The following is a 14,004-nucleotide window of genomic DNA, read 5'->3' on the forward strand; positions in this document are numbered from 1 at the left end:
AGTTCTGCCCACAAGGTTTTTCCAAGCTGTTTAAAAGGCACAGTCAACTTAGTGTATGTAAACTTCTGACCCACTGGCATTGTGATACAGTGAATTATAAGTTAAATAATCTGTCAGTAAACAATTGTTGGGAAAATTACTTTTTTCTTACACAAAGTAGATGTCCTAACCGACTTGCCATTTTTATAGTTTGTTCACAAGAAATTTGTGGAGTGGTTGAAAAACGAGTTTTAATGACTCCAACCTAAGTGTATGTAAACTTCCGACTTCAACTGTGTGCATGTATATGTGTATATATATATCTATATATATATTATGTCTGTCTCTTAGGTTCTTTCCCAGTGTTCTTCCTGAGCCCTTGTCGGTGACTCCTGTGAAGAGACGCACTCAGTCCCTCAGCGCCCTGCCTAAAGATGGGGACAAGAGCAGCCCTGGCAAGGTAACCTCTCCCCTGTCTCTCGCTCACTTATTTTGTCAATTCATCTCTTACCTCGTCATACATTCCATTCCTCATTTAATCACATTGTTAAAAGAGGAGCATCCCTGGCAAGGCGCTCTGGCTTTCTCTCACCCTCTCATCTAATCATTCTTTCCTCTCTCTCAGAGGGAGAAGGACCACATCAGGCGGCCGATGAACGCGTTCATGATCTTCAGTAAGCGTCATCGAGCGCTGGTGCACCAGAGGCACCCCAACCAGGACAACCGCACGGTTAGCAAGATCCTGGGCGAGTGGTGGTATGCCCTGGGGCCCAAAGAGAAGCAGAAATATCACGACCTCGCCTTCCAGGTGTTACACACACACACCAATTTAGTGCAATGGTTTAGTCTGACTTGACTAAGCAGCCAAAAAAATGAATGTATTTTGTTTGCTCATCCTCTATCTCTCTCTCTCCCTCTTTCTCAGGTGAAGGAGGCCCACTTTAAGGCCCACCCAGACTGGAAGTGGTGCAACAAAGACAGGAAGAAGTCTAGTTCTGATGGCCGAGGGCTCCCGGGGCCGGGGGGCAAAGACATTAGAGAAAGGAGTATGTCTGAGACGACCGGTGAGTCACACACTGCTGCTCAAAACACCCAAATAAGAGATAACAGAAAGGAAGAGGGATGTTTATTTGATTGCGAAGGTTTCTTCTGAGCTCTGTCATCATTAAAACTTTATCATTGAATATCTATCTAGCTCTCTCTTTCCTCTTGCTATGCACCACTGTCTCACTCTCCCACTTACTTTCTCTCTCTCAGAGCCCCATGGTGTGGAGCTGAAAGGGGTGGGGCCTGGCCTGCTGGGTGTGTCTGAGCGGAATCCAGGGGAGGGGCATGTAGGTCAGCTACCCCGCCCCCGAGCCTTCTCCCAGAGTGCCGTGCACAGCCTGGAGAGGAGTGACAGGGGCAACACACAGGCCCTGGCTGAACTGTCACAGGTAAGGCCATGCTACATAATGTTGTTTCCACTACAGCCACTTTACTTAAATGATAAACAGGTTTCTTAGTTTAGTGTGTCAATTTTGACTCGTCCCTCTCATCCATCACTTTGTTGTTTTATATCTGGCTTCCTCCTCCTCTTCCTCTCTCAGATGTGTGGGGATGGTGGTGGCCAGTTTTCGGGGCGCGCCCAGACCCTGTCCCGGTCTCAGAGGGGGGTCAGTGAGGACATGACCAGTGACGAGGAACGCATGGTCATCTGTGAAGAGGAGGGAGACGACGATGTCATCGGTGAGAAACTGAACTGCTGTGACATCATCTCAACAACAGTTATAAGCTTATTTTGGAGTAAGCCCCTGTAAACACGTGAAATTCAGGTTATTACACTGCTGGGAAACACAGTACTACTAGTAGTTCTTTTCCCATAATGACATAATCTTAATTGGACAGTTTGAGAAATAACTCAGAAATTCAATTCAATTGCCCTTCAGGGACAATAAAGGTCTATCTGGTCGCAGGAAATTACACACGAACAATTCCCAGACAAGCATATTACGTGTACAATATACTGGCAGAGGAAGTTAGAAATGGGTGTTTATGCACATAAACCATGAGTACCCTCACTCCCCCCTACAGAGGACCCGTACCCTGCCAGCTCCATAGACCTGAAGTGTAAGGAGAGAGTGACAGACAGCGACAGTGACAACGCCTCTGGGAACGAGAGCGATCGCAAGGTAAAGTCTCTTCCTTTATCAAGGCTAGATTGAGTTACAGTTGTCTGACTGATCATGTTGTTGATATAGTACCATTATTTAGAGAAGTGGAACATGTTTTAGTCCTGCTTTTCACCCTGCTACAGACATTTAGTTGTTTCTCTTTGTCTCTGCAGCGTGTCTTTGCTCCAGTGATCTGCTCTTCCTCCTCCCAGCCCACCCCCCACGGACGCTCCGTCTCTCTCTCCTCCTACCCTTCCAAACGCTACGACGAGGAGAAAGGAGGGGGGCTCTCAGACCGCAGGAGAAAGAGAGGAATAGAGGGAGGAGGTGGTGATGGAGGAGGAGTGGCATCCCTCTCTCTTTCCCTGTCCTCCTCAGGCCACTCTGTCATCTCCAGCCCCGGAGGCCCAGTTCCTTCTGCCCTTGCCCCCCTTGGCCTGTCTCCTCTCCTCGGGTTGGGGGCTGTCAGAGTGGCCTCTACAGTGGTGACCAACGTGGTTCGTCCGGTCGTGAGCACGCCAGTCCCCATCGCTAGTAAACCCCGAGACGGAGCAGCTTCATCCATTCCTCACCCACCAGACAGGAGGTCCCTCCCATCGCAGCAAGCGCAGCTTCTGATTGGATCCGGAGTAGGAAGCGGAGGGCCTGGGTACTACTCCTCATCCTCACCCAATCCCATAGGTGCAGGGGCGGGTCCAGGGGGGCTGGTGACCAGCTTGGTGTTCCCGGGGCACAGCCAGTCCACCGTCCAGCTCATCAGTCCCTCCCCCCATCCGTCCTCCCACCACCAGCTGCCCCCCACCGCCCCTGTCTCTGCCCCCACACACAACCACACCAACGGCCCCCTGCCCCTCTCCCTGCCCCAGTTCCTCTCCTCGTCATCTCTGGCATCCCCCGGGGGCAAAGCCATCACACAGGTCCAATACATCCTGCCCACCCTATCAGCCAGCTCCAATCCCAAGAGCCCCTCCCCTCAACTGCACAACCTGCCGAACAGTATCTTCAACCTGCCCACAGCTCCGTCCACCCACATGTCCATAGCCAATGGGAAGCAGGTGGGGCCGGGCTCGCTGATGGGATACGCCTCCAGCCCAGCCGTGGGAGTGGTCAGCCCGGGAGCCAGAGGTGAGGGGGTGGAGAGAATCGTACACCAAAACTGTGTGGAGAGTTTTCAAAAAAGGCTTAACCTTATCCATATTTTCCTCTCTCTTTCACTCTTTAGTGCAATCCCAGTCCCCAGTCCTACAGGGCAAGATGCTGCTTCCCATGGCAACAGTGAGGACGGCACCCGCCCCTGCCCAACAGTACCCCCTCGTGGCTCCACCTCTTCCTGTCCAGAATGGAGCTCAAGCAGGAAGCAAGGTAAGCAGTGTTACCATGGTGATGACAGCCAAACCAAGACATTGAGATTTCAGCAGGTTTATTCTGTATCCCAGGGCTGTCAGAGCTCCAACATGACCATTCTTACTTAGATTATTCTATGATTACAAAGACTAAGTCATTACACTTGTAGTTACCCCAGGTGAATGACTAAATACACAGATATCCATCTTCTCACTCTTTCTCCATCTCTTTTTCTCTCTGATAGATCTTCCAGATCGCTCCCATGCCTGTTGTCCAATCCCAGCTCCAGCAAGGCGGGGCAGGGCATCCTGGGAGCCCTTTTCCCGTTACCTTGGGAACGGCCACAGTGTTGCACCAAGGTTCTGCCCCATCTCAGACTGTGCTGCTGCCGCCCCCACCAACCAGGTAGGAGGATACAGACCAACTCAATCTAACAGTGCACTATTAGCGCTGCTGCCCTACCATAATACATAACACAATGGTTTTGGAAGAAGTGCAGCTCTTGTGTTGTGTGTTAGTCATTCTGCTCTGTTGCTGGCCCAGGCTGCCTCTTCCTCTGCAGTGCCTGCCGCCCCCTCACTGCCTCTCAGCTCCACCACACAGACACACTCATCTACTGTTTCCTCTACTGTTCAGTCACCCACTGACACCCACTGCACCATTTCTCTCCTCTCTCCTCCTTTCATTATTGTTCATGTTCTATTTTCCTATTTTTTTTTCTTTCCGCCTTCACTGCCCTTTTCATCTTCTCTCCCACTCATACACACTTTCACTCTTTCCCTGTTCACCTTAACTGTCCTCTCTTTCCTCTCTTTGCTCTTTCATCTTTGCTCTTTCCTCTCTTTGCTCTCTTTGCTCTCTCCTCTCTTTCCTCTCCTCTCTTTCCTCTCCTCTCTTTCCCCTCCTCCCTCTCTCCTCTCTCTTCTCTTTCCTTTCTCCTCCCCCTCTTTCCTTTCTCCTCCCCCTCTTTCCCCTCTCTTTCTCCTCTCTTTCCCTTCCTCTCCTCTCTTTCCCTTCCCTCTATTTCCTCTCCTCCCTTTCCTCTATTTCCTCTCCTCCCTTTCCTCTATTTCCTCTCCTCCCTTTCCTCTATTTCCTCTCCTCCCTTTCCTCTATTTCCTCTCCTCCCTTTCCTCTATTTCCTCTCCTCCCTTTCCTCTATTTCCTCTCCTCCCTTTCCTCTATTTCCTCTCCTCCCTTTCCTCTATTTCCTCTCCTCCCTTTCCTCTCCTCTCTCTCTCTCCCCCCTCTTTCCTTTCCTCTCTTTGCTCTCTTTCCTCTCTTTGCTCTCTTTCCTCTCTTTCCCTTCCTCTCTTTCCCTCTCCTCTTTCCCTTCCTCTCCTCTCTTTCCCTTCCTCTCCTCTCTCTCTCTCTCTCTCCCTTTCCTCCCCCATCTCTCTCTCTCTTTCCTTTCCCTCTCTTCTCTCCTCTTTTTTTCTCTCTCACAGGATCACCTATGTCCAGTCCACGCCAGGAGTCCCCTCTCCTCTGCCTCTGGTCTCCACAACAACAGGCTCCTCCTCCCCCAGCAGGCCCAGCCCACCCCTGGATCTGCATATGTTCCGTCGCCCCTAGCAACGCTGGGCTTTACAGCCATAGCTCCCCCTGGACAGAACCTAGTCCAACCCCTCATCACAGGTCAGTAGAGCTCTGCTACCCGAGCCTGAAGGGCCCTGACATTATACATCAGGTTAGGGCCGGGTAGGGCCCTCATCAATAACTAAGGTACGGGCAGGGCTCCTGTATCACTAAATTGATCACTAACATTTTGAAGCTGAGCCATTTGCTCGTGTTCTGCTGCGAAGTACAGTCATGTCTGACTCAGATCATAACATGGTGTCAGAAATGCTTCAACCTCGTTCAATATAAAGCAGGAGAGATTATTTAACAGAAAATAAGAATGTCCCTTGAATTTCGTGGTAGTATAGAGTCTCTCATGTCTCGTCATTGAGCAGAGCAGCCCAAGCAAAGCCGTTACTATGGATACTCACAGACCCAGAGCCTCCATGAGCAGAGTGCATGCAGAGTGACAAGCGCTTACGGAGTGAGTGACAGACTGAGAGGAGCAGCTAATGGATGTATTAATGGAGGAAGTTATTTCAGGTTTCGGGCCGAATCAGGCCTGGGTAGGACATGGGTTTGGCTCAGGCATAAAAGGGCTTTACAGGTCAGTGCATCCACCCGAAGGACATCTAGAATAAGATGGATACTGGATGGTTGCCGTTTTGCAAGCTCCAACCTAATTTTGCTTGCTTACTTTATCATATTCTTCTTATTTCTCTATCTGGTGTGTTTCAGTTCTACCTTGTTATTTTTAGTGTTACATTATTATTGATTACTGTAGTGTTGGGGTTAGAGCTGGTTAGAAAATCATTTGACTGTACATGTGCATGTGACATTCAAACTTAACTATATTGTACTTTTAAGGTCACTGTGAACTGCATCAGTAGCAACAAGAAATCTCCCCTCAGTTTTGAGGAGCAAAACCTTTTATCACACTCTGGCTGTACACTCTGGCTGTACACTCTGGCCATTGAAGGGTGTTAACTATTTCTCTCTCTCCAGGTCAGCCTCCCCTTCAGCCCCCAGTCCAGTCCCCTACCTGCCCCTCCCTCCCCTCTGGCCCAGCCTCTGCTTCAGTGGGACAGATAATCACCGCCATCTACCCTCCTACCAACATCACCATGGCAACCGGGGTGGTCTCCATATCAGCCGTGCCGCCCAACATGGTGTACACAGTCTCCAGCTCCTCCAGTCTGTCCACTCACATCCTGCCCAAACACACATTCGCCCCTGCCACCCCCACCACACACACTCACATCCAGCTCCAGTCGGACAGACAAACAGACAGGCAAGCAGGGGAGAGACCCACAGACAGAATGTCTCACTCTCAGTCAGAGAAAGCGGCAGACAGACCAGCGGAGACGCAGCCTGAGCTACAGGCGTACGGACAGACGGACAGGTCATCCCTCACGCAAGCGGACAGACAGACGGCGAGGCAAGCCCAGACCTTCAATAAGAGCAGCAGCTTAGTGGCGCCCCCAAGTGGCTCCTCATTGTCACTGAGGCCCTGCAGCCCCCCCCTGCCCTCTCACACTTCCAGTAAGTCTAAGGCACCCGCCTTGTTTTTCGAACAAAGATCTAATGCTTAACAAATGCAAGTATATGAGGTAACATAAAATATATATATATATTATTTCAGCAGGCAGTGCACCAGGCACCCCCAAACTCCCCCAGCTCCCGGTGAGAACCCCTCAGAAAATCAAAGCCACTGTTGCCAACATCCCGGTGGGCAGCTACGAGGGAGGAGGCCGAGGAAAGGAGAGGGAGAAGAACCGAGAGAGGGAAAGAGAGAGCACTGGAGCAAACAGTCGTTTTTCCTTTGAGCTGGAGCATCCTGGGAAGTCGGCGTCCCCCTCCCAAAACACACACGCTGCTGAGGAGCCCCCCTCTGACAGACTCCCTGAGGGACACTGCCCTGGGGACAACACTGACACACGCAGCACAGAGGCCAGCAACGAGGTGAGAGAGAGATGGAGAGATTGACCTAATGGATTGTTTTGGTTTTTCTTCTCAATAATCAGAGAATGCAAATAAGATCACATTCATAGAAAATTAGATGCATTTCTGATTTTACACCCTGTGTCCCTAAACTAAACCCTCCCAGCATACTGTATTATTAAACTGGTTCTCCTCTCTGCCCCATACAGTCAGGGTGGAAGGACTCCGTCCCCTCCTCACCCCTGCCCCCTCCCTTGGGTACAGACCCTGCCCTGCCACCTCCCCAGAGCGACAAAGACGCCCCTCCTCCCAAGAAGGTGAAGGCCCGCCCCCCGCCACTCAAAAGGACCTTTGACTCTGTGGACAAGTGAGTTACCCTGAGTATAGACACACCATCTATCAATTTATAAAATATGTTTGTTAGTGAGAATCCCTGAGTATAGACACGCCATCTATCAATTTATAAAATATGTTTGTTAGTGAGAATCCCTGAGTATAGACACACCATCTATCAATTTATAAAATATGTTTGTTAGTGAGTTACCCTGAGTATAGACACGCCATCTATCAATTTATAAAATATGTTTGTTAGTGAGTTACCCTGAGTATAGACACACCATCTATCAATTTATAAAATATGTTTGTTAGTGAGTATCCCTGAGTATAGACACACCATCTATCAATTTATAAAATATGTTTGTTAGTGAGTATCCCTGAGTATAGACACGCCATCTATCAATTTATAAAATATGTTTGTTAGTGAGAATCCCTGAGTCATCCTGACACTTCAAAGGGTTCAGGTACCTTACTCATGTGTTTCTCTCCTTTCTCTCCCTGCATCCCCCTCTTTCTCTCAGGGTGTTGTCAGAGGTGTATTTTGAGGAGCGTTTTGCTCAGCTACCAGAGTTCAGGCCAGAGGAGGTGCTGCCCTCCCCCACCCTGCAGAGTCTGGCCACCTCCCCCCGCGCCATTCTGGGCAGCTACCGCCGCAAGAGGAAGAACTCCACAGGTAGGAGAGAGAGAGAGAGAGAGAGAGGAGGTAGAGAGGACTGAAGGAAAGAGGGAGACAGACAACTGAGATCGACATTTTATGTTGCAAAACATTTTGCTACGGTGTGCCCCACTGAAGTAGAGGCATCTGCTAATCGTGTGTGTGGAATATGTATATGTATGTATATATATGTATGTCTCTCATCCCCTCTTCTGTCCAGACCTGGACTCGTCAACAGAGGACCCCGTGTCTCCTAAGAGGAAGAGTAGACGGCGCTCCAGCTGCAGCTCGGAGCCCAGCACACCCAAGAGCGCCGCCAAGTGTGAGGGAGACGTCTTCACCTTCGACCGACCAGGTAGAAACACAGACATGCTCACACCCTCATTGTAAGGTTTATTCATGTATAGTGCCTTCGGAAAGTATTCAGACCACTTGACCTTTTCCACATTTTGTTACGTTACAGCTTTATTCTAACATTTATGAAATGTATACTTTTTTTCAGCAATCTATACACAATACCTCAGAATGACAAGGCGAAAACAGGTTTTCAGATTAGTATTTACATAAGTTTTCAGACCCTTTGCTTTGAGGTGCGTCCTGTTTCCATTGATCATCCTTGAGATGTTTCTACAACTACATTGGAGTCCACCTGTGGTAAATTTAAATTGATTGGACATGATCTGGAAAGGCACACACCTGTCTATATAAGGTCCCACAGTTGACAGTGCATGTCAGGACAAAAACCAAGCCATGAGGTCGAAGGAATTGTCCTTAGAGATCAGAGACAGGATTGTGTCGGGGCACAGATCTGGGGAAGGGTGCCAAAAAATGTCTGCAGCATTGAAGGTCCCCAAGAACACAGTGGCCTCCATCATTCTTAAATGGAAGACGTTTGGAACCACCAACACTCTTCCTAGAGCTGGCCACACAGCCAAACTGAGCAATCAGGGAAGAAGGCCCTTGGTCAGGGAGGTGACCAAGAACCTGATGGTCACTCTGACAGAGCTTCATAGTTCCTCTATGGAGATGGGAGAACCTTCCAGAAGGACAACCATCTCTGCAGCACTCCACCAATCAGACCTTTATGGTAGAGTGGCCAGACGGAAGCCACTCCTCAGTAAAAGGCACATGACCGCCCACTTGGAGTTTGCCAAAAAAACACCTAAAGACTCTCAGACCAGATAGGGAATGCCAAGTGTCACGTCTGGAGGAAACTTGGCACCATCCCTACAGTGAAGCATGGTGGTGGCAACATCATGCTGTGGGGATGTTTTAAGCAGCAGGAACTGGGAGACTCGTCAGAATCGAGGCAAAGAACCGAGAGATCCTTGATGAAAACCTACTCCAGTGCACTCAGGACCTCAGACTTGGGCGACGGTTCACCTTCCAACAGGACAACGGCACTAAGCATACAGCCAAGACAATGCAGGAGTGGCTTCGGGGCAAGTCTCTGAATGTCCTTGAGTGGCCCAGCCAGAGCCCGGACTTGAACTCAATCAGACATCTCTGGAGAGACCTGAAAATGGCTGTGGAGCAACGCTCCCCATCCAACCTGACAGCTTGAGGGGAATAGGAAAAACTCCCCAAATACAGGTGTGCCAAGCTTGTAGCGTCATACCCAAGAAGACTCAAGACTGTAATCGCTGCCAAAGGTGTTTCAACAAAGTGCTGAGTAAAGGGTCTGAATACTTATGTATATGTGATATTTAAATTTGCAAACATTTCTAAAAAAAAAACAGTTTTTGCTTTGTCATTATGGAGTATTGCGTGTAGATTGATGAGGGATAAAAACAATGTAATCAATTTTAGAATAAGACTAATGCAACAACTGGAAAAAGTCTAGAAGTCTGAATACTTTCCAATTGCACTGTATATTTAACTGCTAAAACTGCTCTCCCAAATCCTAAAATATATTTTCCATGTTTACACAAATGTTTTATATAAAATGCTAACCAGTGTGTGTGTTTGTCAGCCCCCCCGTCTGTGTGTCCCCCTCCAGGGTCCGGGACAGGGACAGGAGCTGAAGGAGAGGACATCCTGGGGGAGCTGGAGTTTGACAAGGTGCCCTACTCCTCTCTGAGACGCACACTGGACCAGAGACGAGCCCTCGTCATGCAGCTCTTCCAGGAGCATGGCTTCTTCCCCTCAGGTCAGTACAGACACACGCTTGTATATAGATTTTTATATACAGTACCAGTCAAAGGTTTGGACATACCTACTCATTCAAGGGTTTTTCTTTATTTTTACTATTTTATACATTGTAGAATAATAGTGAAGACATCAAAACTATGAAATTACACGTATGGAATCAAATAGTAATCAAAAAAGTGTTAAACAAATCAAAATAGATTCTTCAAATAGAAACCATTTGCCTTGATGACAGCTTTGCACACTCTTGACATTCTCTCAACCAGCTTCACCTGGAATGCTTTTCCAACAGTCTTGAAGGAGCTCCCACAAATGCTGAGCACTTGTTGGCTGCTTTTCCTTCACTCTGCGGTCCAACTCATCCCAAACCATCTCAATTGGTTTGAAGTCAGGTGATTGTGGAGGCCAGGTCATCTGATGCAGCACTCCATCACTCACCTTCTTGTTCATATAGCCCTTACACAGCCTGGAGGTGTGTTGGGTCATTGTCCTGTTGAAAAACAAATGATAGTCCCACTAATCATTAACCAGATGGGATGGCGTATCGCTGCAGAATGCTGTGGTAGCCATGCTGGTTAAGTGTGCCTGCCTTGAATTCTAAATAAATCACTGCCAGTGTCACCAGCAATGCACCATCAAACCTCCTCCATGCTTCACGGTGGGAACCACACATGCTGAGATCATCCGTTCACCTACTCTGCGTCTCACAAAGACACAGCGGTTGGAGCCAAAGGACAGATTTCCTCCTGTCTAATGTCCATTGCTCGTGTTTCTTGGCCCAAGCAAGTCTCTTCTTCTTATTGGTGTCCTTAAGTTGTGGTTTCTTTGCAGCAATTCGACCATGAAGGCCTGATTCACACAGTCTCCTCTGAACAGTTGATGTTGAGATGTGTATGTTACTTGAACTCCGAAGCATTTATTTGGCCTGCAATTTCTGAGGCTGGTAACTCTAATGAACTTAGCCTCTGCAGCAGAGGTAACTCTGGGTCTTCCATTCCTGTGGCGGTCCTCATGAGAGCCAGTTTCATCATAAAGCTTGATGGTTTTTACGACTGCACGACTGTTCTTGAAATTTTCCAGATTGACTGACCTTCATGTCTTAAAGTAATGATGGACGGTCGTTTCTCTTTGCTTATTTGATCTTCTATATACCACCCCTACACATTTTTGGTTACTGCATGACTCCATATGTGTTATTTCATAGTTTTGATGTCTTCACTACTCTACAATGTAGAAAATAGTAAAAAATTAAATTAAAATAAAAACCTGTTATGAGGTGTCCAAACTTTTGACTGGTACTGTACATAGGCCCTACTCTCATTTACAGAGTGTATACATGTGCACACACAAAGTCCTCCCCACTAGTCAAACAACAATAATCAACACTTCCTCTCTGTCTTCCTCCTTCTCCTGTCCTCTCTACAGCCCAGGCCACGGCAGCCTTCCAGGCACGCTACTCAGACATCTTCCCCACCAAGGTGTGTCTGCAGCTGAAGATCAGGGAGGTCCGACAGAAGATCATGCAGACTGCCGTCCCCTCTGAGACCAACGAGGCTTCCTCGCTCCCCGGACCGTCTGGCGCCCAATCAGGGGAAGGGACAGGAGGAGGGGCGGAGCCATTGGGAGAGGAGGTGGATCGAGAGAGGGAGGGTAGTCCAGAGGAGCTGAGAGATTTGCAGGAGTCTTCTAGATGAAGGATGCTGACAGGCTGGATTGACCAATCAGCGATGGACCAGTTCCCCAAATCCCGCCTCTTAATTTTGTTGAAGCTACACCCCTCTGTCTGTGTGCATATCTGGACCTGTCTTCTCTCTCTTTCTCCAGAGAGCCAGGTCAGAAAGAGCAAGTGGAAGAGACAAAGAAAGAGGATGTGTGTGTGTGTGTTTGCAAAATGTGGGATTGTTTAAAACTTAAAAGGGGATTTTTTTAAAAGTGTAATTCCCCCTCTCCAAAAAAAATGACATTTAAAATGCCACACACACAGACAGGCAGACAGACACACAGCTGATGAACCCAAACTCCAATACCCACACTTGAATTAGCACTTTGTTCGTAATATGAATATTATCCCTGTAAGCTTCCATTGATGCCAGTGGACTATAGACTATACAATAACAACTCTCCAGCTGTTACCCATTGCCTTGGAGCAGGGCCCATCTTTCAGACTGAATAACATATCACGTAGTGGGACTGTTTGAAGGTCATTTATCTGACTCTAACCGGACTCACTTTGTTGTTTTTGAAAATGGAGGGCTTGGGAAGTAAGATCAGTTAATTGGCTGGTGAAGAGGGTCTTGGCTCTTAATTCTCCCATTGACTCATTTGTTTCTGCTGGACATTAGGGGGCTGGGTCCCCACTGGCTTGAGATGATGCCATTGGATGGTGAGGGATCAGAAGGATCCTTGTTTTATTGTTAGATTTTTCTCTACTTTGAATCATAGAAGCATAACTTCAGGACAGGTCTGTGAGGGGGACTGGAGAGAGTTTAGGACCTCGCCCTCACTTCCCATGATTGGCTACAGAAGATGCCAGTAAAGATGCACCAAGCGTTCCTGCTAGTCTGATTCGCTCGCCATGAGGGAAGGAGGCGGGGAGAATGAGTCGATGGGCACATCATGGCTCTACATTTCTCACTGTCACTGCAACCATGTTTTATCTATTTGTAGACTTCAGTTGAGAACCCAGAGGACGTCAGGCTGACAGGCCTATTACTTCTAATGCCAAGCAGTTTTATTATCTAACTTTTTATTTTAAAGACAACAAACGTGTTTTTTTTAATCAAACACAGGTAACGTTGCAGTTCATTATGTTGTTATTTTATTACTGTCACTAATATTACTCCTCTCATTGTTATAGTGGACCTGATCCTTGCTACGGGCTGGTATCAATGTCATTAGATTGTCTCTCTCAGCCTGTTCTTATTTGAGGGGAAATGGGATAGGACCTGTGAGAGAGATGGTCCTCACCTGTGCCTCTTTCCCTCTCTTTGTCTTCCCTTTCAACACCCTCACTTCGCCCCAGCAAGGACCTGGGGTGACAAATATTTTTATTCATTTCAATGAGGGATAACAAAGAGAAGAGGGTTGACATTTGTATTCATTTAAGTGTAATAAGTATGTTTTTGGACAACCCTGTATACCGCTCTCTCTCACTCCCCTGCCAGTAAGGTTTGATTCTATAGCCTCCTCCTTCCACCTCTTTTCCTTCCGTTCATCCTCCCTTACTGTTCTCTCCAGGCCTTTTTGGGGGTGGGAGGAGATGAGCCTGGAGGGGGCAGGGCAGTATAGAGTGGTAGGGTATAATATTGGTTGTCTTTGTGCAAGACTTGGTTGTGTTGTACATATTATTTACTGTAGAGTCAGAAGACTTGCTATAATATTGATGAGGAACAATGTGTAACTGACTTGTATTGACTTTTAAAAGACGCCATTACACAAGGTCAAACTCCAAAAATGTACAAATGAATAATAAATATGAATATTAACATGTGTTTACTCCTTGTTTTACTGAGATACAGTATGCAATATATACATTTATGAATAATATAAGTTTATCTATCTTTCAGTATAGATAGATGTTCAAGTTGTTCAAGTTAACTTTTTTTCACTCGTTTTTAATGTACCACACAGCTGAACCATCTGTTATTGATTAGTTATTATTGTCCAACTATACTGAACAAAAATATAAATGCAACATGTAAAGTGTTGGTTACATGAGCTGAAATAAAATATCCCAGAAATGTTCCATATGCAAAAAAAGCTTAGATTTCTCTCATTTTGTGCACATATTTGTTTACATTTCTCCTCTGCCAAGATAATCCATCCACCTGACAGATGTGGCATATCAAAAAGCTGATTAAACAGCATAATCATTACAGGTGCAGCTTG

The 14,004-nt window shown here is 47.4% G+C and overlaps 1 protein-coding gene across 1 annotated transcript in view; it reads left to right on the forward strand.

Moving 5' to 3' along the window:
• LOC115116689 (protein capicua homolog) overlaps positions 1 to 13,601 on the forward strand; it is a 66,586-nt gene extending 52,985 nt beyond the window's left edge. Inside the window, 18 exon segments of the mRNA XM_065007750.1 lie at positions 331 to 439; positions 605 to 787; positions 905 to 1,043; positions 1,237 to 1,415; positions 1,569 to 1,707; positions 2,053 to 2,150; positions 2,306 to 3,257; positions 3,355 to 3,494; positions 3,721 to 3,881; positions 4,925 to 5,000; positions 5,003 to 5,114; positions 6,042 to 6,578; positions 6,679 to 6,998; positions 7,187 to 7,344; positions 7,835 to 7,986; positions 8,189 to 8,323; positions 9,941 to 10,117; positions 11,542 to 13,601. Of these exon segments, the coding sequence (XP_064863822.1) occupies positions 331 to 439; positions 605 to 787; positions 905 to 1,043; positions 1,237 to 1,415; positions 1,569 to 1,707; positions 2,053 to 2,150; positions 2,306 to 3,257; positions 3,355 to 3,494; positions 3,721 to 3,881; positions 4,925 to 5,000; positions 5,003 to 5,114; positions 6,042 to 6,578; positions 6,679 to 6,998; positions 7,187 to 7,344; positions 7,835 to 7,986; positions 8,189 to 8,323; positions 9,941 to 10,117; positions 11,542 to 11,810 (4,036 nt within the window). The 3' untranslated portion in view covers positions 11,811 to 13,601.
• The last annotated feature ends 403 nt before the right edge of the window (positions 13,602 to 14,004 follow it).

Source organism: Oncorhynchus nerka, linkage group LG3, assembly GCF_034236695.1.
Source record: "Oncorhynchus nerka isolate Pitt River linkage group LG3, Oner_Uvic_2.0, whole genome shotgun sequence".
Classification (NCBI taxonomy): Eukaryota; Metazoa; Chordata; class Actinopteri; order Salmoniformes; family Salmonidae; genus Oncorhynchus; species Oncorhynchus nerka.